At 44.5% G+C, this 25,458-nt stretch overlaps 1 protein-coding gene across 3 annotated transcripts in view; it reads right to left on the bottom strand.

Annotated features, from left to right (window-relative positions):
* LOC140429518 (beta-1,3-galactosyl-O-glycosyl-glycoprotein beta-1,6-N-acetylglucosaminyltransferase-like) overlaps nt 1-25,458 on the bottom strand; it is a 168,924-nt gene that overhangs the window by 22,228 nt on the left and 121,238 nt on the right. Inside the window, exons 2-3 of one of the 3 annotated variants that reach the window (XM_072516615.1) lie at nt 12,537-12,813; nt 1,322-12,377 (exon numbers count right to left, since the gene is read on the bottom strand). The exons of 1 other annotated variant lie outside the window; for it this stretch is intronic. In XM_072516615.1, the coding sequence (XP_072372716.1) occupies nt 10,952-12,238 (1,287 nt within the window). In that variant the 5' untranslated portion in view covers nt 12,239-12,377; nt 12,537-12,813 and the 3' untranslated portion in view covers nt 1,322-10,951. Of the gene's footprint in view, nt 1-1,321; nt 12,378-12,536; nt 12,814-25,458 lie in introns of those variants that run through there. One more of the 3 variants, XM_072516614.1, reaches the window with a different exon arrangement.

Below are 25,458 nucleotides of genomic sequence, written 5' to 3'. Positions count from 1 at the left end.
CGCTGACCCTGAGACGCACCTTTGTCAGGAAGGGGGACTCGGGTGAGCTGGAGACCGCAGTCATCTCTGCTTTCCAAAACAGAGAATCCAGCCCATAAATCTTTCCGTTTGATCGCGTCCTAAGTATTCCCATCCGGACCGAATAGCATGTGATTCGCGTTTCCTTTGGGGGGCGCTTTTTGTTCCGTGATTCAGGACATACAAATGGTCCAGCACTCGGCCGGCGCAAATTGGATGTAATCCATGACCCAGCGGGTTGTGTAACAACTGGGGCCGGTGTTAGCACTTAAGAGCCTGTCAGCTGGAGCTGTTTAAAGCGCTCCACACATCACTCACTCACTGCAGCCACAAAGATGGCTCCGATTCCAGGAGTCCAAGGTGGATCCACTGCTCGATGTCAATGAGGAGAAGAGGGACACACTCTTCCCCAGGCTGGGCCACAGACTCAAGCCCGCCCTTCTAACAGTGCCCTGGACGAGGCAGTCAGTACTTGTGATCCTGAGGGGTGGAGAGTCACTGGTGAGGCCTCTGCTCTGAGAAGGACAGAGTACCAGGGTGGGTTCCAAAGTCCACAGCGAAGATGTCTTTTGTTTGGGGTGCTTTCTGTGAATCCCCTGCTTCCTCTGCAGTGGGGCTGCACTTCTGAGGAGTGCCAATACCTGGTGGGTCATTGACTGAGCTTGCTATGCCCATCCCTTTGCTGATACCGCTGGAATATGAGGCTTTCCAGAGGGGCAGCCTGGGTGGGCTCTCACATCACCAGAAACTCTCTGAAGATTCACAGGACACAATGGGCAGTATGAACAGCCAGGTGCCTGTAAGTAGCACTAAAGGGATACGATTCAAACACATACTTCAACAGCGGTGGTCTGAGCAAGGCCACCCTGATGGAGACACCCAGAGTCCATCGACTGGGCACCAAGTCGTTCCCCTTTATTGCCCCCAGCTCGGGAAGCCACCCCCAGCAAGCTCGACAATATTTGAGCCTTTTAACCTCCTGCTCCCCCTCAGCAGCCATGGTGCCCAGGCCCCACTTGTAAATATTTGCACCAATTTGCACCCGCTAGACGTCTGCGTAAGAGGGGTGGAGCATCATGGAGGGGTGGAGCATGAAGTGTCTAAACCGCTAATGAGATTTAAATTCACGCAAATGATGATTTTGCATGGACCTTCCAGCACAGGGTGCAAACTTTGATAATGGTGTTGCAGGCGTGCCTGAATTGTTGTCCTTTCAAGTAAGTTTATTCGAAAACTATCTTTTTGATGTGTGCATTTTTAAGTTGGTTATGTGGGCATTGTAATACAATAGAAATAACAACCATTCTACCAAGGTATGCATATGTTTTATTCTAGAGATATAAAGATAAAGTTTTCCATTAGGTTTTTCGATGCTTACACAAATTTGAGAGTTTTATTTAAAAAAACACTTTTGCCATTAAAACATGAAAGCAAGCAACAAAGTAAATCAATGATCTGTACAAATTTTAACAGGACATCCATTCTGGTTGCTTTTCCCTAGCATCATGGTTCCACTTCTTCCAGGTTAACGCCACACGTATTGATTTCATTACAATACTTCATACATTGTTTTACACTTTGGTTTCAAGGTTCTCTAATAGATTTAGTTTGCATAAAATGAATCAAAAATGGCCTTTCTAAATTACATTCAGGCCATGATATCAGTCAAAGTGCTGATAAAGGATATTGCAGTTGCAGTAATCAAAATAATCATTGCTCTACAAAAGTAACATTCATTGTTATGCAGGAGGAACTGTGACTAACAAGAGATTTCCTTCACACTGGCAACCTCATGTTCAACCATTTATTTGCCCCTTTCAATATTTATAAATGTTGCAGATCCAGCACATCTGGTTCAAACACCACAACTATTCAATTAATTTTACAATTTTGAATCAGTACAGTAAACTCATTGAAAATTATCACATTGCACGCAGCAGTCTGATTAAAAATTAAAAATACAAAAATGCATTATTTTAAATAATTAATTCAATTAAACCATACAATAAAACACAAAAAAATCACAGCATCATAGTGTGACATAAAATTCAGCTAGTTTAGATGGAAAATTATTGATAATGATCACTAGAATTCAGATCTCTGATAAGATTAATATGGAGAAAACATTCTCCTGCGTGAAAACCTCACGACTCTCTCCCAAGGCAATAGACTCAATTTTCCTGATTCTGGGTTATGGAGTTGGAGTGGAAGCAAGGTCAGAATATAGTGCTTTGTGCCAGCTACCTGACACGTTCCTACCTTTGGGAGTGATCTTGCCAGAGGCACAGTCAATGGGGCACAGGTTACCTGATTGACATCAACAAGTAGCCAATGAGGCCCATAATAAACCAATTGAGAGAAAGGTGAAGGCTCCCCTAGGATCTTACCAATGGCAGGTGGGAACCTCACTGAAGCCAGAGTCTAGAGCACAGAAATGAACTGGAGGCAGGTTGCTGGTGGTAGGTCAGGGGGCGTACGACACCCCCTTGCACAATAATGACCTGAGAGCTGTGGCCATGAATGAGTTTTAACATTTTGCAACTTGGAATTGAGATCAATGTCGGGCTATTGGCCACCTAGGGAAATACAGCTGAATAATCTGCCAAAAGCAGTGTGGGTGCTCCTACACCACATGGACTTCAGCAGATCAAAACGGCAGCCACCACCACCTTCTCAAGGATAATTAGGGATGCACAGTACATGTTGGTCTAGCTAGCGATGCCAACATGCCATGAGAGAATTTAAAAAAAGACATGTATGAATATCAGCCTGTGATTATCATCAAGTTCTATGTCGAAACATTCCCATTTAGATTCAGAAAAACTGACAAATACACTCTGGGGCTCCCTCATATCCAGGTTGTTAAGAACATAAGAACTAGGAGCAGGAGTAGGCTATCTGGCCCCTCGTGCCTGCTCCACCATTCAATGAGATCATGGCTGATCTTTTGTGGACTCAGCTCCACTTTCTGGCCCAAACACCAGAACCCTTAATCCCTTTATTCTTCAAAAAACTATCGATCTTTATCTTAAAAACATTTAATGAAGGGGCCTCAACTGCTTCACTGGGCAAGGAATTCCATTGATTCACAAACTTTTGGGTGAAGAAGTTCCTCCTAAACTCAGTCCTAAATCTACTTCCCCTTAGTTTGAGGCTATGCCCCCTAGTTCTGCTTTCACCCACCAGTGGAAACAACCTGCCCGCATCTATCCTATCTATTCCCTTCATAATTTTATGTTTCTATAAGATCCTCCCTCATCCTTCTAAATTCCAACGAGTACAGTCCCAATCTACTCAACCTCTCCTCGTAATCCAACCCCTTCAGCTCTGGGATTAACCTAGTGAATCTCCTGTGCACACCCTCCAGTGCCAGTACGTCCTTTCTCAGGTAAGGAGACCAAAACTGAACACAATACTCCAGGTGTGGCCTCACTAACACCTTATACAATTACAGCATAACCTCCCTAGTCTTAAACTTCATCCCTCTAGCAACGAAGGACAAAATTCCATTTGCCTTCTTAATCACCTGTTGCATCTGTAAAGCAACTTTTTGCGACTCATGCACTAGCACACCCAGGTCTCTCTGCTCAGCAACATGTTTTCATATTTTATCATTTAAATAATAATCCCTTTTGCTGTTATTCCTACCAAAATGGATAACCTCACATTTGTCAACACTGTATTCCATCTGCCAGACCCTAGCCTATTCACTTAACCTATCCAAATCCCTCTGCAGACTTTCAGTATCCTCTGCACTTTTTGCTTTACCACTCATCTTAGTGTTGTCTGCAAACTTGGACACATTGCCCTCGGTCCCCAACTCCAAATCATCTATGTAAATTGTGAACAATTGTGGGCCCAACACTGATCCCCGAGGGACACCACTAGCTACTGATTGCCAACCAGAGAAACACCCATTAATTCCTACTCTTTTTGATTGAGAACAGGAGATGATGCAATGAAAATATTGGCGTCGTGCTTATTACACCTTTTCTAGAGATATCTGGGCCACCTCCATTTCCATGGGTCCCTTTATGGGTGACCAACACGTCTGTGCAAAACAAGAATGGGTTAGACTCATCAACCCACACAAAATGTGATGCTATAACACATTGGATCCCAATGCAATTTTGAACTTCCATTGGGCAGATGGCAAGCTGCACAATCTCCTGCCCAGCACCAAATATAGAGCCTAATGGTCCTTCAATGTTAAGTTCATGCCTACTTTTGTGTTCCATTTCAGTCCAGCTTTTTCCCACTCTTCCAGCAGAGTATCTAATGCTGCAGTCAGAGTTTTTGGGTGAAATTTATTTGTCTTTGGTTGTGTTTTAACTTTTTGGAAAAAGTAAGAGATAGGAAGACTTCACACGAGTAGAGCTCACAAGGATAAGAAAGATTGTCAAAGTCAATAGATAATACAATTAAAAGCCACGGTGCACCAGTTCTGGATACGGAGTTCATGAACAGTGCACGAATCATGAAGGCTAGTTTCTTTCTTGTTTTTGGAACATGCACTCCCAGATTGGTGAGTATTTTCAAAGATGTGGCCACCTTTAGGGAGGTATCATTGCCTGGCACATCTATAGCACAAACATTGTCTGCAATTTTTCCATGCCTGGATATTGTCCAATTTCTCATGCATGCTGTTATGAGCTGCTTCATCATCAGAAGAGCTGGTCGGCAGGCCATTGTTCAATGTCAAAAAATAGCCCTACTTCTGATTTTGAAACATATGGAGGATTGTTAATGACGCAGCTGAAGATGTTTGGGCCAAGGATACTATAGTGATGTCCGAGGGCTACAATAAATGGCCTCCTAAAATCATACCCACCTTCTGGCTCATCAGATCTAACTACAGCAACTGGAAGATTCCGCCATTGATCTCAACTTGCCATGTCTCTATGGTGCTGTAAATGGTCTAATGCTGTACTATTTAGTGTAGCTTCTCAAGTCTCCTCTGACATTTAGTTTTTGTTGAAATGAGGGCTGGAGCACAGGTTCTGGCAGAACCTGACGGAAGTACAGTGAATACTGTATTGACAACTTGATGGAGGTGGTGGCGTAGTGGTATTGTCACTAGACTAATATTCTAGAGACCCAGGGTAATGCTTTGGGGAACCTGGGTTCAAAGCCCACCACAGCAAGTGGTGAAATGTGAAGTCAATAAAAATCTGGAATTAAAAGTCTAATGATGATCATGAAACCATTATTGATTGTCATAAAAACCCATCTAGTTCACTAATGTTCTTTAGAGAAAGAAGTTGCCATCCTTACCTGACCTGGCCTACATGTAGTTCGAAACCCACAGCAATGTGGTTATATCTTAAATGCCCTCTGAAATGGCCTAGAAAGCCTCTCATTTGAAGGGCAGTCAGGGCTGAGCAATAAATGCTGGCCTAGCCACCGATGCCCACATCCCCTGAATGAATTTTAAAAACTGCTCATGACTTCTGTCATCACTTTTCATTGGAAACAGACTGCTGGGAATGTAATTGATAGGCTTGAATTTGTCTGATTTTCTTTACACATTGCACATATCTTGGCATCTTTCCGCATTGTGTGGAGATGCCAATGTTGCACCCCGCCTTGAATAAACTGGCTAAGGGACCAGTTAGTTCTAGTGCAAAACGTCTTCAGTACTACAGCCTTTGTATTATTTTGCCAATAGTGTTTATGACATGAATACTCAGCTCCTTAATGACATATGGAGTGAATTAGCAAAGCTGAACGCAAGGTCTGAACTCAATATTTCAGACGCCCGCTGCCAAACATGTTTTACAGCATACCATTGTTTCCCCGGCACCTGGTGTGCTGATACAACAGTTGGGACAAGACATACCCAGAGACAGTGCCAAAAGAATGGAGGATATTGGCTGAAGATGTGTGCGCATTATGATAACAAATGTTTCAACAAATGGCTATTGCTCATTTTACCTGTGGTGCAGGTTTCCCAAAATTGGCATCAGTCCCCAGATGTAGTGACAAGGGCTTTGCAAGCTGAACTGGACTGGAAATGTCTGAATACAACTGGAGTTGCTGTCAGTAAGCTTGCCCAATGTTTCCACAACTGCAACAGAGTGATTTACTAGACAACCTCATCAAACATATGGGCAAGTTCGATTGCTGGAGTTTGCAGATTTATTATCAATCCAGTTGGGTTATTATGAAAATCATGACTTCTGACTTGTTGGTACAGCACCATAAGCACAAGACTCTGGCAAACTGCACCTGGCCACCACTTTCTTTAAGAGGTTTGTGAATATCTTCCGACAGGGAGTACCTATGTAAGGGTTGATGAAGATGGGATTCACAGCCAATGTCACATCCTCCATGGTCCTCCTTTCTTCAGAACCAAAAAAACAGATGATCTGTTCCAAATATCAGACAATAAAACCTCAACTTATGAAACTAATGAAAACATATGGCCCCCAACCTCCCAAAGTGGCGGACTGCTGAAGAGACTTAGGAGTTCAGTATGAATAGTGTTGATTCCCAGTACTCTATTGTTGGACAAGAGTGCAATTTCAGTACTATACTGGTTTGTAAACACACCACTGAGAAAAATAAAGCTCCAAAGTGAATTCATTGTTATATTAATTCTGAACTACAATTTTAAATAAATATAAAACAATGGAAACACTTTAATTCTGCTTCTCGATCTTTACATTACCCCATTTCTCTTCTTTCCTATTTCTTTACTCTAAATCATAATTTTACCATTTTATTACATGATCCAACCTACTTGATTGCTTTTTGCTACTTCTTTAACAATTTAAGGTGAACTTTGTAATAGTTTACTTCTTTCTCCTGTCTCTCAAGATTTCCTTTGATTTTGTAGTCGATTGAAAGCCCAAAGTTGAACACACCAAAGCATAAATGTAATGGACTTAACTGCTGACAGTCCCGACAGAGCCCCCACAATTCATCCATAACATGACAAGGGCTAATATTAAAAACATTGTTGTGAATAATATTAGCTAAAGCAATAGCATAGTTCAGACAGGATGTCAATATTTGTGTTCGAAATGTTGTTTTAAACTGAAAAATCAAGATGAAGGGCCAAAGTCTATAGTGCAGGACAATGCTGAAAAGTATAAAACATGAGTCAAGGTAAAACAAGAAGAGTTATCAGGTAATATAAGTCTTAAAATTTAAAAAGCAAAACGATTGTAGAAGGAAGGAATGACTGAGGGAAGAAAGATAGAAAACCCTACCCCCTTGTTGATTTTGTGTATGGGGTGTTATTAATGCTGAACGACATCAATAATTCACCAGATAAACTGGAACTAAAGTTAATTAATCTGATATAGATGAAGCTTGCTGCCCATGATCCCAATAAGCCTATGGTCATGTGACATTACAGAAATAATTTCAATGTGAAAAGACGAACACATGCACAAGAACCCATTTCATAGGACACACTATGCAATGTACCAAACTAAATTTCTCACAATTCCTGAAATGCTTTGAATATGGTAATGATAAATAACAGAAAATACAACAGTAAGTTTCTTCTCTGCATTGAGTATTACATCTGTGGGAAAATAACATTGGGTGGGATTTTCTGTCCCCTCCTCCTCGACGTCGTATTTCTTGGTGGCTCACAATTGGTTACTGGCAGGAGCTTCCAGTCCCGTCGATCTCTATGGCATTTTGCATGGCTCGCCTGTCCCACTACCAGGGAACCCGTCATGGAGGTGTTGCCTTCAGCAGAATGCTAAGATCATGTCAACTGGAAGAGCCAGAAAATCCCACCCAATCTTTCTCAGTCAGCAAAATCTCAACTGATGTGAGTTATAAAAATAACTTTACATTAAATATAGAGGGAACAAGGGATAAGTTTCAGGGAGAGGCAATTCATCCCAGCCAATGTCAATCTAAATGTAAACACACAATTATCAGTGTTCTAAAGATAAGGGAACAAGAAATGTGGTTTAAATTGAGACCCCTCTTACTGCATTAGATTCCAAGTAAACTTCTTTAGATGCTTGGTAATAACAATACATAGCTGGATTATTGCTGAAGAGAGACAGGTTTCCGAAGCTTTTCATCTTGCACTCATCGGAACAAATGTAAAAATACCAATTGTTGTGTCTATTTGAAATCTTGTATTCACCCTGATGAGTGCAAAACAAAAAACTTCGTCAACATGACTCTCTTTTCAGCATTAACCCTCTTTACTCAGTGGTTAGAATGCAATACTTATTATCACAAGGAATAGGAAAATGAGTAGCCATATATATTTAAGGGGAAGCCAGATAAGGGAGAAATGAATGAAATTGTTTTTTGATAAGGGAGGATAGAGGTAGGTTCAAGTAGAGCATAAATGCCAGCATATACCAAATGGCCTGTTTCTGTGCAGTAATTTCTTTCTAGTTCTATATAAATTGGGTGTGCTGTACACACAGTACAAAATTGTATTAAATACTAGGACACGTAGAAATGAACTACATGGCAGTAAATTATTTTAACCACAGATATTAGTGTGCAAGTGTTTTGTAAGGGTTACATGGAACAGAGTCTAAAGGGTGGCACTGAAATAAATTGTAATTACTAAATTTGGATTGAGCCAAACTGAGAAGAACAGCACTCATCACTGCAGAGAATATTAGGGCCATTAAGATATTACTTGAATATAACATTGCAATATTATATTTTAAAATAAGTGGCTTCAAACTAGTCCCTTTTCATAATCAATAGCAGAAATCAATAATGCAAATTTGCATTTAATCTTGATGAGTAATAAGAATGACTTGTTGAAATTTTCTCATTTAAATAATCAGCTTTTCTTAATTTGGCAAGGAAGTAGACATGCATGCTGCTCATTAAACATGCAGGTACTGTTTTATAAAGATTTACAGAAAGCAGCTCAATTTTGCATGTGACTTGGAAAAGTTAGGAGCCATCTACCAGTACCAGCCTGGCAAATTTGGTGGAATTATGATATATAGGAATGTGGCTGTTTTTCTCCATAATTATCTATCTGAAAACACAATACTCAGTTAACCTCAGCACCCAAAATTGGATGGATTGGGGCCAGATGAGATGCAAAAGATTTAGAAATCTCAAACTCAACAATGGAAGCGAGGCTAGGGGTGGACAGCTAAACCACTTCTAAGACATGGTTGGCCGTTTAAATACTGTAATGAGGTCAGCAACCTCAGGTTTAACCTGACTTGCTGGTTTAATACTAGATGCCGAGGTTTTTTGGGTCTCAAGGAAAGTGAGAACAGTTTCAAGGTACTGGTTAATGCTCTTGCAAAACCGCTTTTGGGCTAGAGGAAGCAGGAGTGCTTCCCTTGGCCCATCAAGATATATTTTTCCCTACCATTGGACCCTGACATTCAAATATCCACCACTTCCCAACCGATCTAGGTCAGGGATCTGACCACCACCTGGGATCAGAGATCGCACTCCTTTCCCTGATTAAATTTCTGCCCAAGATCTAGATCCCTTCCTGCTCCTGTTAACATAGCAATAGTAGCCTCTTTTCTTGTGGATGTTGCAGGAGAAGGTGTCTGAATAGTTTGGATATTTGGGTTTCCTTTCCCAACATCCAAGGAGTTGGCAGGGGACACATCCCCCCCCCCCCCCCGACTCCGACTGCCCCCACAGCCATCTCATATTGAAAGAGCGTCAGTTGGAGTTGAGAAGAATGAGAGGTGACCTCATTGAGACATATATGATTCTCAGGGGGAATTGATATGGTAGATGCTGAGAAGACATTTCCTCTTTTGGGAGAGTCAAGGACCAGAGGGCATAATTTCAGAGCAGGGAGTCGCTCATTTAAGACAGAGATGAGGAGGAATTTCTTCTCTCAGAGGGTACTGAATCTGTGAACTTTACCGCAGAGAGCTAGAGAGACTGGGTCGTTAAGTATTTTCAAGGCTGAGATTGACAGATGTTTAACTAGTAAGGGAATCAAGGGTTTTGTGAATAACGTGGGAAAGTGGAGTTGAGGATTATTTCAGATCAGCCATGATCTAATTGAATGGCAGAGCTGACCCGATGGACCGAGTGACCTACTTATGGTGGCTCTGTCCTCCCTCCAACAACAAGGCTTGTAGTGGACAGCGAAGGCACTGCAGGAAGATGCCTCAACCCAAGACCCAGGACAGGATGACAAGGTAGGTTTAAGGGGTCCCAGGGTAGAGAGGGTTGGAAAGACCTGGTGGGGATGGAAAGTGGGCAATCGAGGTGTAAGGGTAGAGGCCGAGGGTGATAGGAAAGACCATGGTCACCAGCCTCTAATAGTGGGGGGGGGGGGGAAAAGAGTGTTCAAAGTCAGAAATGTTTCTAATGGAGGCGGCTCCTGCCTCCTTCCCACCCGAGACCTGGACCAGTTCTTTTCAACTTTCTTCATGCCAGGTAAATCTTCCCACCAGCCTAAACATTGCGGCTGGACAGGAAGCAGCATTTAATATGGTTAATATGGGACTGGAGGGCAGCACTGCCCATGGTGTGACGCAGTGTGTCACATGATAGTAGACTGTATAGCAGAGTCTGGCGGGAGGCCGCATTAAGACAGCACCCATAGTGCTGAACCTTGGACTTGTACATAATTATGGGTTAGCAATAAACAGTTTATTTTCAACTATACAACCCATCCAGCTATATATCGAGATACCACATCTTGCAACAGTTGTGACATTCTCCAGGCGGTTCCTTGGTTGACAGGTAACCAAGCCTGTCAATCAGGATGATTTTGGGCAGAGAATCTGATGAATCAAGATGTGCAGAGTGGAGTCAAAACTGCACACATTGCGTGACCCAACCAAAGATTCTCCCCCATCCCCATCAATATCGGGGTCATATGTTTGAAAGCCTACATGTCCGGTGATGTGTTTACAGATTATTAATTCATGAAGAAAGACAGGAATCCTTCCATTTGTCCGTGAGAAATTTAATCCCCAAATCTTTGGGAAGTTCATGTCTAAGTGTAATTTAAAAGATTGTACATAGCTTTATGTCTCAGATGCTCCTCTAAGCACTGAAGTGCAATGCCATCGACTGCTGTGTCAAACTTATTGGCAAATAGGTGATGCTGCTGCAGCATCCATTTCAGATCCCCAGCTCCAAATACACACACTGATCTGATATGTACACCAGTACAGGGTGGATAAGGTGCACCTTTGGAAATATCACCTTCTAAGTAACTCCATTTTACTAGCCTCGCTAAAGAATTCATGTCAGAGATATCAAATTTATTATTAACAGGGACAGATCCAGGCACATCAGGCATTCTTTGGAGTGTTGCCCACATGTGTTCATCTGGACTGTAAGTGTCTTTTTCCCATTCAATAAATCTTAGTATTTTAGGACTTTTAAATAAATATTCCACAAAATTTCTACTCGCAACAAAGTAGGCACCTCCTGAAAACATTGGTGATTCAATTGGAGGAGCTTCTTTATTAATATCTGTATCCTTTATTTTCCCATTCACCACTTTATAACTGTGTTTCCATCTCTTTTCTTTATGTGGTGATGTCTTCTCTGTTTCTAAGCTGTTTGCTCCTTTTAAGGCCTTGAGTTTCTCCACCATTTCCAAATTGGTTTTTAATGGGAAATCCATGCCACAGAGATTGATCAAGTATTTCCATGTTAAATTCCTTTGAAGTAGATCCTTCATGCAGTTTACATCTGCCTGAACCCTGCTCCAGGATGCATAGGTTACATTCTCAAGCTGGCTGGCAATAAAGACATTGTCAAAACATGAGGCTATGCTCCGAGCTGCATTCAAGAAGATCTCAGGTGACTTTTTGTCAACGTGAATACAGTAAACGTTTTGAGGTGCATATATCGTCCGTAAAAGCTTTTCAAACATGTCAATTCTATGATGGATTACTACTGAATATGCTATTGGAAATTCTTCTTCCTCTTTGCTGAGCGGAAATGTGATATATCTTTGCACCTTGGTGAAGTTGGAACAGTGTTTGCTAAAGTCGATGTAATCTTTCTCACTCAGCACAGGACGTTTTTTATATACAATTGAGAGTGTCTGAAGTTTAGCCAGTATTACTGTCTCTTCATCTCCGTTGATAATGCCAGTGCAATTTACATAATATCTGGGGTCCTCTTCAACAAGCTCCAAATTTCGGTACTGGTTTACAGGGCTCTTGCCACGGCTTACAAGGAACAGCAATGTTAGTGAACAGCAGATTCCTGTCAGAGTCCATCGAAACAATCTATACCTGAAATACCGCAGGCTTCGGCACAACATTTCCAGTCCTTTCTTAATACATTCAACTTTATCTCCTGGTCATCATCAGTTTCCTTTCCATTTAGCCAATGAAGCCTTTGCCGTAGAACATGATCTTTAATCTCAGTCACACTGGTTCACAAGAAAAGGATTGAAATAACTGTAACAGAATGCAACACAAAAAGCATGTTCAATAATTGAAACTGCAAAGAATTGCAAAGCTGACAGTGGCATGAAAATATACATTATTTCTATTTCAAAATATAAATAAAAAGCTGTCAGAAGATTAAACATAATGAATAAGGTAATAGTAATATACCTTAACAATCTGGTCATTCTTGTAGATCTAAGACCATTTTAACGTCTTGCGATAATGTAAAGATGAATAAGTGCACTTCTGTAATGTTCTCATTGAGAATAAATACAGAATACTGAATACAGCAATAAAGTTCGATGTGTGAATGTAAACAGTCGACTGGTATCTAACCATCAAAAGTTGTGAAGAACAGTTTTAGTTTTGCCAAAACGCAGCTCCTCCATATTACATAGAAGTTATTCTTCATATATTTTTGAAGACAGTTAGTAGAGTTTTTGTTCTGCAAAAATATAAAAGGCAGAACAAATTTTGAGCCTTAGTCAGGTCACAGGAATATTCATCACCTGCGGTACTTTCCAAAACAGTAACTTAGTGAAAAAATATTTTTTGTTTAATTTTATTGAAATTGCAATTCAGATGAGGCCTCTCAGCCCAACCAGTCCAATTAACAAACAAACAAAGAACAAAGAAATGTACAGCACAGGAACAGGCCCTTCGGCCCTCCAAGCCCGTGCCGACCATACTGCCCGACTCAACTACAATCTTCTACACTTCCTGGGTCCGTATCCTTCTATTCCCATCCTATTCATATATTTGTCAAGATGCCCCTTAAATGTCCCTATCGTCCCTGCTTCCACTACCTCCTCCGGTAGCGAGTTCCAGGCACCCACTACCCTCTGCGTAAAAAACTTGCCTCGTACATCTACTCTAAACCTTGCCCCTCTCACCTTAAACCTATGCCCCCTAGTAATTGACCCCTCTACCCTGGGGAAAAGCCTCTGACTATCCACTCTGTCTATGCCCCTCATAATTTTGTATACCTCTATCAGGTCGCCCCTCAACCTCCTTCGTTCCAGTGAGAACAAACCGAGTTTATTCAATCGCTCCTCATAGCTTATGCCCTCCATACCAGGCAACATTCTGGTAAATCTCTTCTGCACCCTCTCTAAAGCCTCCACATCCTTCTGGTAGTGTGGCGACCAGAATTGAACACTATACTCCAAGTGTGGCCTAACTAAGGTTCTATACAGCTGCAACATGACTTGCCAATTCTTATACTCAATGCCCCGGCCAATGAAGGCAAGCATGCCGTATGCCTTCTTGACTACCTTCTCCACCTGTGTTGCCCCTTTCAATGACCTGTGGATCTGTACTCCTAGATCTCTTTGACTTTCAATACTCTTGAGGGTTCTACCATTCACTGTATATTCCCTACCTGCATTAGCCCTTCCAAAATGCATTACCTCATATTTGTCCGGATTGAACTCCATCTGCCATCTCTCCGCCCAAGTCTCCAGACAATCTAAATCCTGCTGTATCCTCAGACAGTCCTCATCGCTATCCGCAATTCCACCAACCTTTGTGTCGTCTGCAAACTTACTAATCAGACCAGTTACATTTTCCTCCAAATCATTTATATATACTACAAATAGCAAAGGTCCCAGCACTGATCCCTGTGGAACACCACTGGTCACAGCCCTCCAATTAGAAAAGCATCCCTCCATTGCTACCCTCTGCCTTCTATGGCCTAGCCAGTTCTGTATCCACCTTGCCAGTTCACCCCTGATCCCGTGTGACTTCACCTTTTGTACTAGTCTACCATGAGGGACCTTGTCAAAGGCCTTACTGAAGTCCATATAGACAACATCTACTGCCCTACCTGCATCAATCATCTTAGTGACCTCCTCGAAAAACTCTATCAAGTTAGTGAGACACGACCTCCCCTTCACAAAACCGTGCTGCCTCTCACTAATACGTCCATTTGCTTCCAAATGGGAGTAGATCCTGTCTCGAAGAATTCTCTCCAGTAATATCCCTACCACTGAAGTAAGGCTCACCGGCCTGTAGTTCCCGGGATTATCCTTTCTACCCTTCTTAAACAGAGGAACAACATTGGCTATTCTCCAGTCCTCCGGGACATCCCCTGAAGACAGCGAGGATCCAAAGATTTCTGTCAAGGCCTCAGCAATTTCCTCTCCAGCCTCCTTCAGTATTCTGGGGTAGATCCCATCAGGCCCTGGGGACTTATCTACCTTAATATTTTTTAAGACACCCAACACCTCGTCTTTTTGGATCACAATGTGACCCAGGCTATCTACACCCCCTTCTCCAGACTCAACATCTACCAATTCCTTCTCTTTGGTGAATACTGATGCAAAGTATTCATTTAGTACCTCGCCCATTTCCTCTGGCTCCACACATAGATTCCCTTGCCTATCCTTCAGTGGGCCAACCCTTTCCCTGGCTACCCTCTTGCTTTTTATGTACGTGTAAAAAGCCTTGGGATTTTCCTTAACCCTATTTGCCAATGACTTTTCATGACCCCTTCTAGCCCTCCTGACTCCTTGTTTAAGTTCCTTCCTACTTTCCTTATATGCCACACAGGCTTCGTCTGTTCCCAGCCTTTTAGCCCTGACAAATGCCTCCTTTTTCTTTTTGACGAGGCCTACAATATCACTCGTCATCCAAGGTTCCCGAAAATTGCCGTATTTATCTTTCTTCCTCACAGGAACATGCCTGTCCTGTATTCCTTTCAACTGACACTTGAAAGCCTCCCACATGTCAGATGTTGATTTGCCCTCAAACATCCGCCCCCAATCTATGTTCTTCAGTTCCCGCCTAATATTGTTATAATTAGCCTTCCCCCAATTTAGCACATTCTTCCTCGGACCACTCTTATCCTTGTCCACCAGTACTTTAAAACTTACTGAACTGTGGTCACTGTTACCGAAATGCTCCCCTACTGAAACATCTACCACCTGGCCGGGCTCATTCCCCAATACCAGGTCCAGTACCGCCCCTTCCCTAGTTGGACTGTTTACATATTGTTTTAAGAAGCCCTCCTGGATGCTCCTTACAAACTCCGCCCCGTCTAAGCCCCTGGCACTAAGTGAGTCCCAGTCAATATTGGGGAAGTTGAAGTCTCCCATCACCACAACCCTGTTGTTTTTACTCTTTTCCAAAATCTGTCTACCTATCTGCTCCTCTATCTCCCGCTGGCTGTTGGGAGGCCTGTAGTATACCCCCAACATTGTGACTGCACCCTTCTTATTCCTGATCTCTACCCATATAGCCTCACTGCCCTCTGAGGTGTCCTCTCGCAGTATAGCTGTGATATTCTCCCGAACAAGTAGCGCAACTCCGCCTCCCCTTTTACATCCCCCTCTATCCCGCCTGAAACATCTAAATCCTGGAACGTTTAGCTGCCAATCTTGCCCTTCCCTCAACCAGGTCTCTGTAATGGCAACAACATCATAGTTCCAAGTAGTAATCCAAGCTCTAAGTTCATCTGCCTTACCCGTAATGCTCCTTGCATTAAAACATATGCACTTCAGGCCACCAGACCCGCTGTGTTCAGCAACTTTTCCCCGTCTGCTCTGCCTCAGAGCCACACTGTCCCTATTCCCTAGTTCTCCCTCAATGCCCTCACCTTCTGACCTATTGCTCCCGTGCCCACCCCCCTGCCATACTAGTTTAAACCCTCCCGTGTGACACTAGCAAACCTCGCGGTTACCTCGATCTTACCAACACTTAAGTGTTGGTAAGATCAAAACCATCTTCTTGGCTGTCAGCACCAAGCCAATACCTTACCCACCAACTCCGTCTCACTTAACTACTATGTTTGGATGAATCAAACTCTTTTAATCTTGATATTCTGTTTGACTTGGAACTGAACTTCCAATTCCATATCTACTAATTAAGAAAATGCCAGTCCTCCTTGACATTGGCTCTTGGGAGGTCATCATGGTGGCACAGCGGTTAGCGCTGCTGCCTCATGGCGCCGAGGTCCCAGGTTCGATCCCGGCACTGGGTGGAGTTTGCACATTCTCCCAGTGTTTGCGTGGGTGCATGGGTTCCGCAGTCACAACCCAAAGATGTGCAGGGTAGGTGGAATGGCCACGGTAAATTGCCCCATAATTGGAAAAAAAATGAATTGGGCACTCTAAATTTATTTTAAAACATATTGGCTCTTGGTTTCCAAGAGCTCAAAAATAAAATTCTCATCTGCATTTAAATCATTCCAGTGGTGTGCCCTCACTACCTCTTGCAACCTTCTCTGCTAGTCCTACAAATACACCCACCACAAAGTTTCCATTTCCCAAGCTCTTACCTCACACCCTATACCTCCAACTGTTAAGGCTCCAAACTTTGGAAGCTGAATATTTGCTGAGTCAGAATGTCTGGGGAGCCCTTTAAAGATCTTTTTAAAAGTCATGCATTAATAACTTTCCACTTCCTTAAAAACTAATTTTTAACTATTCACCAATTAAAGTGTTAATCATCCAGACCCTTTAAAGTATCAATGGCAGAAACTGCAAACACCTGAAACCTCTTTATATTTTGTGTAAATAAACATTGCTGAATTGATGTCATAGATCAGAGAACCAGAGCGGTCAATCAATCAATATTTTCCGTCATAATATACACATCAGTATATGATGGTGCAAAGACACACACTGACTGACACACTGCAAGACCAATCAACACACACAACACAGCAGCCAATCACCTGTTAGGGCACGGTCACTATAAAGACAGAGGGCACTAGTTTTCCCGCTCATTCGGGATGCAGCCTCTGTGACAGACAGAACCCGCAGTCAGTGGCACAAACATCCACCATGTGCTAGCAGTATAGATTGGTCATGTTAGGCATAGGTCTTCAGTCAATCTAACATAGTGTCGACCCACAGTGCAAGTATGTGTCGACCCACAGTGCAAGTATGTTTAACAGCTCTTAGTTAAAAAAATAGAGTTGTCCTATTACAAGTGTTGGTAGCCTGTCTATGTTACTGCTAAGGTAAACGCAGTCTCTACAGATCCAGAGTACCCAACACATCATTCCCTGGGGATCAGATGTTTCAACACTAGAGGATTTCTGGGCTCTCAGTCAAGCTTCATTATGTGTCAAGCTTTATTATGTATCCAGAATGATTATTTTAAAATGCTTTTTTGGCACATCCTGCTTTCCCTATGGCCTTCATCATTCTCCTGTCACTATAGCCTTCAGCAAGCAGGTGTCGCAGTACTAACGGGGCTGCCATTTAAACAAGCCCGACACAAAATTCCACTACTTGGGGATCCAAATAGCCCATGACTGGAAAGGGATCCACAAATGGAACGTCACCAGTCTGACAGAGGAAGTAAAAAAAGGACCTGCAAAGATGGAACACACTCCCACTCTGCCTCGTGGGGAGAGTCCAGACGATCAAAATGAACGTGCTGCCCAGGTACCTCTTCCTATTCAGATCCATCCCGATCTACATCCCCAAGGCCTTTTTCAAAGCATTAGACAAACTAATCATGGCGTTCGTTTGGGGGGGGGGGGGGGGGGGGGGGGGGGGGGGAAAGAGAGGGGGGTGGGGGGGGGGGGGGGGGGGGGGAAGAAAGAATGCTAGGATCCCAAAGAAGGTCTTACAAAAAACATAATCAAGGGGAGGGCTAGCCCTCCCAAACCTACAATTCTACCACTGGGCGGCGACGGCCGAGCGAATAAGGGGATCGAATAAGGAGCCAGAAGCCGAGTGGGTGCGCGCGGCAGAGGCCTCCTGTAGGGGGACCTCCCTCCGGGCCTTCGCCACGGTGGCACTCCCACCCCCACCTAAAAAACACTCCAGCAGCCCGGTGGTGATACCCACCCTCCAGTCCTGGAACCAACTACGTCAGCAATTTGGCCTGACCAAAATGTCGGACAAAGCTCCCATCTGCAACAACCATAGGTTCACACCAGCACTGACTGACGCCACCTTCAAAAGGTGGAGATAGGACGGGGAGACACTGACAGACAGGGACCTATACACCGACGGGAGGGTCGCACACTGGACGAACTGACAGAAATTCCAGCTAGGCAGGGCGAACGAGCTAAGGTACCTGCAACTCAAGAACTTCCTACGAAAGGAGACAAGGACTTACCCACAACCGCCACGACAGACATTACTGGAAGAGTTACTGGAGAAAGGAAACTGTAGCGACATGTATGACCGACTGGTAGAAGGGGCTGACACCGTGCTGGACGCAACAAGAATGAAATGGGAGGAGGACCTGGGGATCGAAATAGGGTGGGGACTCTGGAGCGATGCACTGCATAGGGTCAACTCCACCTCCACCTGTGCAAGGCTCAGCCTGACGCAACTAAAAGTGGTTCATTAAGCCCACTTAACAAGAACTTGTATGAGTAGGTTCTTTCCGGAGGTGGAGGATAGATGTGAACGGTGCCAAGGAGGCCCTGCCAACTACGCCCACATGTTCTGGGCTTACCCGAGACTTGTGGAGTACTGGACTGCCTTCTTCGAGACAATGTCCAAAGTGGTGGGGGTGAGGGTGGAGCCATGCCTGAAAGTGGCGGTCTTCGGCGTTTCAGACCAGCGAAATCTATTCCTGGGGAGGAGGGCAGACGCCCTTGCCATTGCCTCCCTGATCGTCCGCCGTGGAATCCTGTTCGGCTGGCGGTCAGCAGCACCTCCCAAAGCTGCAGACTGGCTGTCCGACCTCTCGAAATCTCACCAAATGGAGAAAATCAAATTCGCCATCCAAGGGTCAGACGGCAGCTTCCACAGAATGTGGGAGCCATTCACCCAATTGTTCCGGGATTTGTTTGTGGCCAACAAACAAGCAGAAGAATATATTTCATATCCTGTGTACATAATGGCAAATATACATTGTTCAAAAATCCAATAAAAAACATTTATAAAATACTATAGCCTTCAGTGTTTCTATACAGTGTATAGTGGATGAATGGACATGGAAATGCTATATTTTGATATGGAGTACATGATGCGGCATAGGTTTTTATTTTTGAGCAGTGTGACTTGGCATGGGTGCATAAGATGCCATAAGAATTGTTTCGAGACACAGCTTGTCATGGACACAAGGGTGGGTAGAGTTTATATGGTGTGTAAGAATATGTTTATTTCCTCAGTTCTCATTTTATTTTATTCTTTTTGGTCCGTGGTCAGAATGCACCTTTAAGGAGAAGACTCCAGCTGAAGCAGCCTACTTGTCAGGACATTGTGTTCCCAGGTTTTATGTTTGGAGACGTGAAGCCAAACTCTTTGGCGCTGAATAAATCTTAGGAAGCGATTTTGTAAAAAGTGAATTTGATTGGCAGACGCAGTTGGTGGGTTAGCCAGTTTATTATAATAGCTCATGTAAGGTAACTTGTGTTGAAGTTACAAACCTGGTCGCTGCAGTTTATTGGGCTCAGCCAAGGATCTCGGGTATTTTAAATTAGCGGGTGCTGTCTGACGGAAAGGTTTCTAAGTGTAATTTCCAGTAGGTTTAGCTGGAAGTTTCTCCCCGGTTGTCGGCGACTTCCCCATGGCTATCTAACCACACTGGTAGCAGGATTTTCCATTTGGGAGGCTATATTCTCCCACTGGAGTTGAATTGCAACTGGTATACAATCCCCCTGGCAGTCAAACCGATAAACAAATCCTTATTCCTTGCCATGGAAATATATGGATGATGTGGAATAAGAGGGATTCCTAGAGAATCATGATGTCGGGCTGCAGTCTTGAGCGGGGTGCCCGTTAGCGAGGTCCCATTCACTGTCTGCCACCCCCCAGCCCTGGGAGACCCATGTAAAGGGGAGACCCCCCCCACAAGGAACCCTGGAATAGGGAGACCTTCCACTAGGACCCCTGGAATAGGCCCCCCCCCCACACACAGGGACCCATGTGTAGTGTTGTCCCCCTTGTACAGGGACTCCTGTTTTAGGGCACACCCCCTACATGGCCCCTGTAGTAGGTCACCCCCCCCCCTTACAGGACTCCTGTAATGGGGCACAGCCCCTGTAGGGCACCCCCCCCCCAAATACACACAAGGACCCCAGTAACAGGGGTATAGCCCAGTGTCCCCTGTATTAAGGTGACCCACACAGGGACCCTCTGCCTAAAGGCAACCATCCCCACACAGACCCCGCCCTAGAAAAGACATCCCTATCTGGAAGCAACATAGCTGTCCAGACAGGGGCAGTGAGAAGAGTTACAGCTATAACACTTACCTTTACAGCTCTACGTGTCCATTCCTGGAAAGGGAGCAGCTGTGACCCGCGTCTGGTTCCCACAGATCCAATTGCTGCAAACCATTCATACCTTTCTAGTAGTGGCCTGTGATTGACAGATTCTAAAACCATATGCAGCTTTCATTCGTTCATCTCCCTTCACGTTCAGTGGCCTGAGTGGTGAAATCTCAATGTTTGCAAACATTAACTACGTCAAAGAGAGGTAAGCATATTCCAACCACTATTGCATCAAGCGTGTGATGTAACTGCACTGACCTCTTTTTGGTGAGTGGTCCTTGTTCTCGCTGCCTCCTGATTTTGGCCCGACGCCCCATTCTCTGTCTCACCGGTAAACGGTTTCCAGCTGTCCTGGGGTAGAGACTCCCGCCCTTAGTTATTTTTGGGGGAGTTTCTCTCCTTGCTAGCCCTTTTTTCCATCACTGGGAAGCAAAACTCTATGAGCTAGACGAGCTGCTGAGAGATCGGGCCACCCTTCTGAAAGGATGTCCCCATCTCGAAGTGAGCTTGAGGGTCCCCCACATCCAATGATACCCCCACCCACATGGGCACTACCCCACAACTCCCACAAGTTTAGACACCTGGCTATGGGTTCAGTGATGGGCCCCATTTTCAGGCCTTCTCATGCCCCTTTTTGAGACCCACCTTCCAGGCGCCCCACCCTTCTGTAGGCCCCTTCACACACGGCCTTCATCCCTCCCATCCTTTACACCCCCACTCCACTTTTCATGGGCATTGATCCCTTTTGGCCCTAACTTTTGGCAGTGCCACTCTGGTACCGCCACCCTGACAGTGCTCCTGCCAGTCTCGCACAGGCACCCAGGCATCTTGGCAGTGCCAGGGTGACTGTGCCAAGATGCCTTATTTTCAGAGGGAGAGCCAGGTGCCTCTCTGCCCTCTCCTTGGCCATCCAGGGATCTCCAATGGTCTGGAAGACCCCCAGATGCCATGACACCTGGTCCACGTTTGTTTGGACCAGTACCAATCAGCACCCACGTGATGTCTCACTGGTAAACCGGTTAGATTATGAGAGGCTGTTAGATCAGGCTTCCATCTCGTTAGTGAGATGGAGATTGACCTTAATTAGCTCCGCTCTGCATTTTTTAGATTGCAATCTGCTTGCCGCACGGCCCAGTTCCTGATCTTGGCTTCTCCTGCAATCTAACCAGCCCGCACGGACCCTCGCCAGGATAATGCAGCCATTAAATCGCGCTCAAGATCTAATTTCACTTGTGTTGCAACTCTGGCTCAAGTGGGGCTGGAATTGACTATGCCCTAACCCAGGGGGTCTTGACAGATGGCATGGATGGAGTATGCGGAGTGTGTGAGGCAACAGGGGTGTGAGGGGTGACAGCTGGAGGACATTTCTGCTTTTATTATAACAGGGATGAAATGCAACAGCACCAAGGCAGCCCCTATGGCTACCTCTGCACGTCTTGCTAGGTCGGCTAGCCTGATTGCAGCCTAAATCCACGTGCCCCCACATGAAAACCTTGTCCTCCCGGGCATTTTCCCCCAAGAAGGGCATGCCAAGCTTGGAATTTTACTGACTTCTGCTACTTGCCTCAAGAATGAAAATCCAAGCCTAGAATTCCCAACCCTAAACACCACCACCCGCTCACCATCCTCTTCTCATTAGCACCTTCCGTAAATCCCAACCCTTTGACCAATTTTCCTTCCACCTCTATGAAGCACCTTGAAAAACTATAGGAGTGCAGTTTATTAGCAATTTATAACCAAATGTCAGAAGTCTGGATTGCCAAGTGTTCTTAAATTCAATACATTTTTCCAATTCTGCTTTCTACATGGCGGTTTTTTATGTTGAATATTCTTAGTGTAATGTGTTTGGGTTAAAAGCCTTTCTGAATTATTTTAGCATAAATGAATACTGCATCAATAATATCAATACTGTATCATTAACATCAAACAACTAGTTGTTGCTTATGACCCAATTCTCTCACCAAATGCTATTAAGGTTATAATTTCATCCGGAGCTTTGTTTATTTACAGAATCCTACAATGTCATTTTGACCAGATTAAGGGTTAGAATTCAGGTGAGGTAAAAAAAAAAAAGGATTTTTGAATTTTTATTCATCTCGAGCACAGTTACTCAGAACATAGGAAAGATTGTAGTCTATTTGACAAGTCCCACAAATGACTGAATCCTTGAATGACTAATTTCCCTTAAAATATCCACCACATTATCTAAAGGGCTCAAAACGTACAAGGTAGCAGAAATGTTAAAAGCCATCCAGACATACATCTAAAAGTGATGTCACACACCTATAATGCATGAATTATTCATTTTTATTCCATGCTTTTCTGCGTAACATCATTAATTGTCGATAGTCTTTTAGGTTGGCCTTATGTTGCAGGTCCTCCGCACCTTCAGGGGCTAGGCCGGTGGGTTTGGCGCCGCGTCAACCGGCGCCGAAGGGCCTCCGCCGGCCGGCGCGAGTTAGCACATGCGCGGGAGCACCAGCGTGTGTTGGGGTCATCCCAACGCATGCGCAGGGGGGGTTGTTCTCCGCGCCAGCCACTGCGGACCGTTACAGTGGCTGGTGTGGAGGGAAAGTGAAAATCTAAAAGGTCAATACTTAGCCAAATAAATTGCAAGAATGGATTGATTTTGATTCCAACATGTCCTGACCAGTAAATTCCCTCTAAATTATGCGCTTTCACTGCAACGCATGAAGTTCCCACATTGGCCGTGCAAAAATCACTCATGCACAAGCACTGCGCATGGGCAGCTGCACAACAGAATTTAAACAAAACACTCATGCACTCAATTTTTTTTTAAAGAGTATCTTCGACCTGACTCAGGGAAAAGAGTTGTAGACAGCATGAAAATCTATGAGAATAGACTAAAAGTGCAATGGAAGTCAATTTAAAAGTACAGAGAAGTGGCAGAGAAGGCCGAATGGCTTCTTTCTGCATTGTAGGGATTCTATATGCGAAGGAAAGAAAAGGAAGAAAATCCTGCACTCCAGATCCTACTACCTCATGGGATGTCCTGTCCCAAATGCCCGAAGATACGTGGGTCCAAAGGCTGCCTGTTCTGTCACCTGAAGACTTGTGGTCCTGAGTGGACACCATCCTCAATCGAGGGAAAGCCGACAACAACGATCCGATCTCCATTATAGAAATATTATCCTTTTCACATGGGCCTACTTTGAATCATCTGACACAATGGCACAGAATGGTTAAAAATTGCTACCATGGTTGCACTATTCTGCTACACAAAATACACTGAAGGTTTCTACTGTCTTGGAGGCTAACGGATGATAAATATAAATAGAACAGATCTGTGGCCTGTAAGCAAAGAGCAGGCTGACAAATGGGTAAAAATAATGATGTTTCTGCTGCGGTTTTTAACCTATTTTGAGTATTCATCACTGAAACACCCTGGGCTACCGTTGACCAGAAACTGAACTTGACTCGCTATATAAATACTGTGGTGACAGTGTGACGGGAATACTATCCACTTGCCTGAGGTAGGGCCAACGATCCTTAAGAAGCTTGACACATACAAGACAAAGCGCCCAGTTAATTGGCACCCCATCCAAATATTCACTACTTCCACCACTGATGCAGAATGGCAGCAGTGTATACCATCTACAAGATTCACTGCAGGAACTCTCCAAGTCTCCTTTAGACAACACCTTCTAAACTCATGACTATTACTATTTAGAAGGACAAGGGCAGCAAATACATAGGAACACCACCATGTGAAGGGCTGGATTCTCTGATTTGCAGAGTAAGTGCTGACGCCTGCGTGGGAACAGTGGCGTATTACGGCATAAAAAACGGCGCAATAGCTGCACCGATTCTGGGAACGTTGGGGGGCTTGCAGCCGCGCTGGGTAAAGCTCCTGGCTTCCACGCCAAAAACGGCAACATGACGCTGGCCTCGCGCGGACTCGGCCTGCCAAATAATTCCACCTGCAGTCAGCCTCGCCAGCCCCGGACCATCCCCCACCAGTGTTCCCAGCACCCGCCAAAGCCCCCTCCTGACGCAGAATGGCTCCCCGTCGCCCGCAGAACGACTCTCTTCCCCCCCCCCCATGGGCTCAGTTTGCAGCTGCCATGCGGGGCTTCATGAAATATAATACCATGAGTGATCCACACCATCGGGAACTCAGTCCATCAGGGGCGGAGCGTAGGGGAGGGCCTCAGGTGACATACTGAGGCTGTCCCAATGGTGTGCGATTTCAGCGCAAAAGGGGATTCTGCGGCTGATCACCGAACGCGATTTCAGCGTTGCTGACTTGGAAATATACCCTACATTGTCGCTAGGTCAAAATCCTGGAACTGTCTCTTACAACGGCACTCTGGGTGTACCTACATTACATGAACTGCAGTGGTTCAAGAAGTCATCTCACCATTCTCTTCTCAAGGGCAATTAGGGAGAGGCAACTGTGGTTCTTGATAGGGTGGATGTGGAGAGGATGTTTCCTCATGTGGGGAATCAAGAACTAGATGCCACTATTTACAAATAAGGGGTTGCTCATTTAAGGCAGATACGAGGAGAATTTCTTCTCGTAGGGGGTTGAGTGTCTTTGGAACTCTCTTCCTTTAAAGGCAATGGAAGCAGAGTTTTGGATTATTTTTAAGGGAGAGATAGATAGGTAGTTGATAAACAAGGGGGTGAAAGGTCATCAGGGTAAGGCAGGAATGTGGGCTGGATTCTCTAGTCCTTGCTGTCATGATATGGAAACATGCAACCAATGAACACTCAGAATAGGACACAACCAATGGGCAGTCAGGACACTCAGAGGTGGCATCACCACAAGGGGGCATGACATAAACACTATAAAAGGGATGAGATACTCACACCCTGCCTCTTCCTACAGACAGACATCTAGAGAGTCAGGCAGCGTTGATCAGCAGCAACACACCCCAGCCCGTG

This window comes from Scyliorhinus torazame, chromosome 9, assembly GCF_047496885.1.
Source record: "Scyliorhinus torazame isolate Kashiwa2021f chromosome 9, sScyTor2.1, whole genome shotgun sequence".
Taxonomy (NCBI): Eukaryota; Metazoa; Chordata; class Chondrichthyes; order Carcharhiniformes; family Scyliorhinidae; genus Scyliorhinus; species Scyliorhinus torazame.
This window is presented reverse-complemented; position numbering and strand designations above follow the sequence as displayed.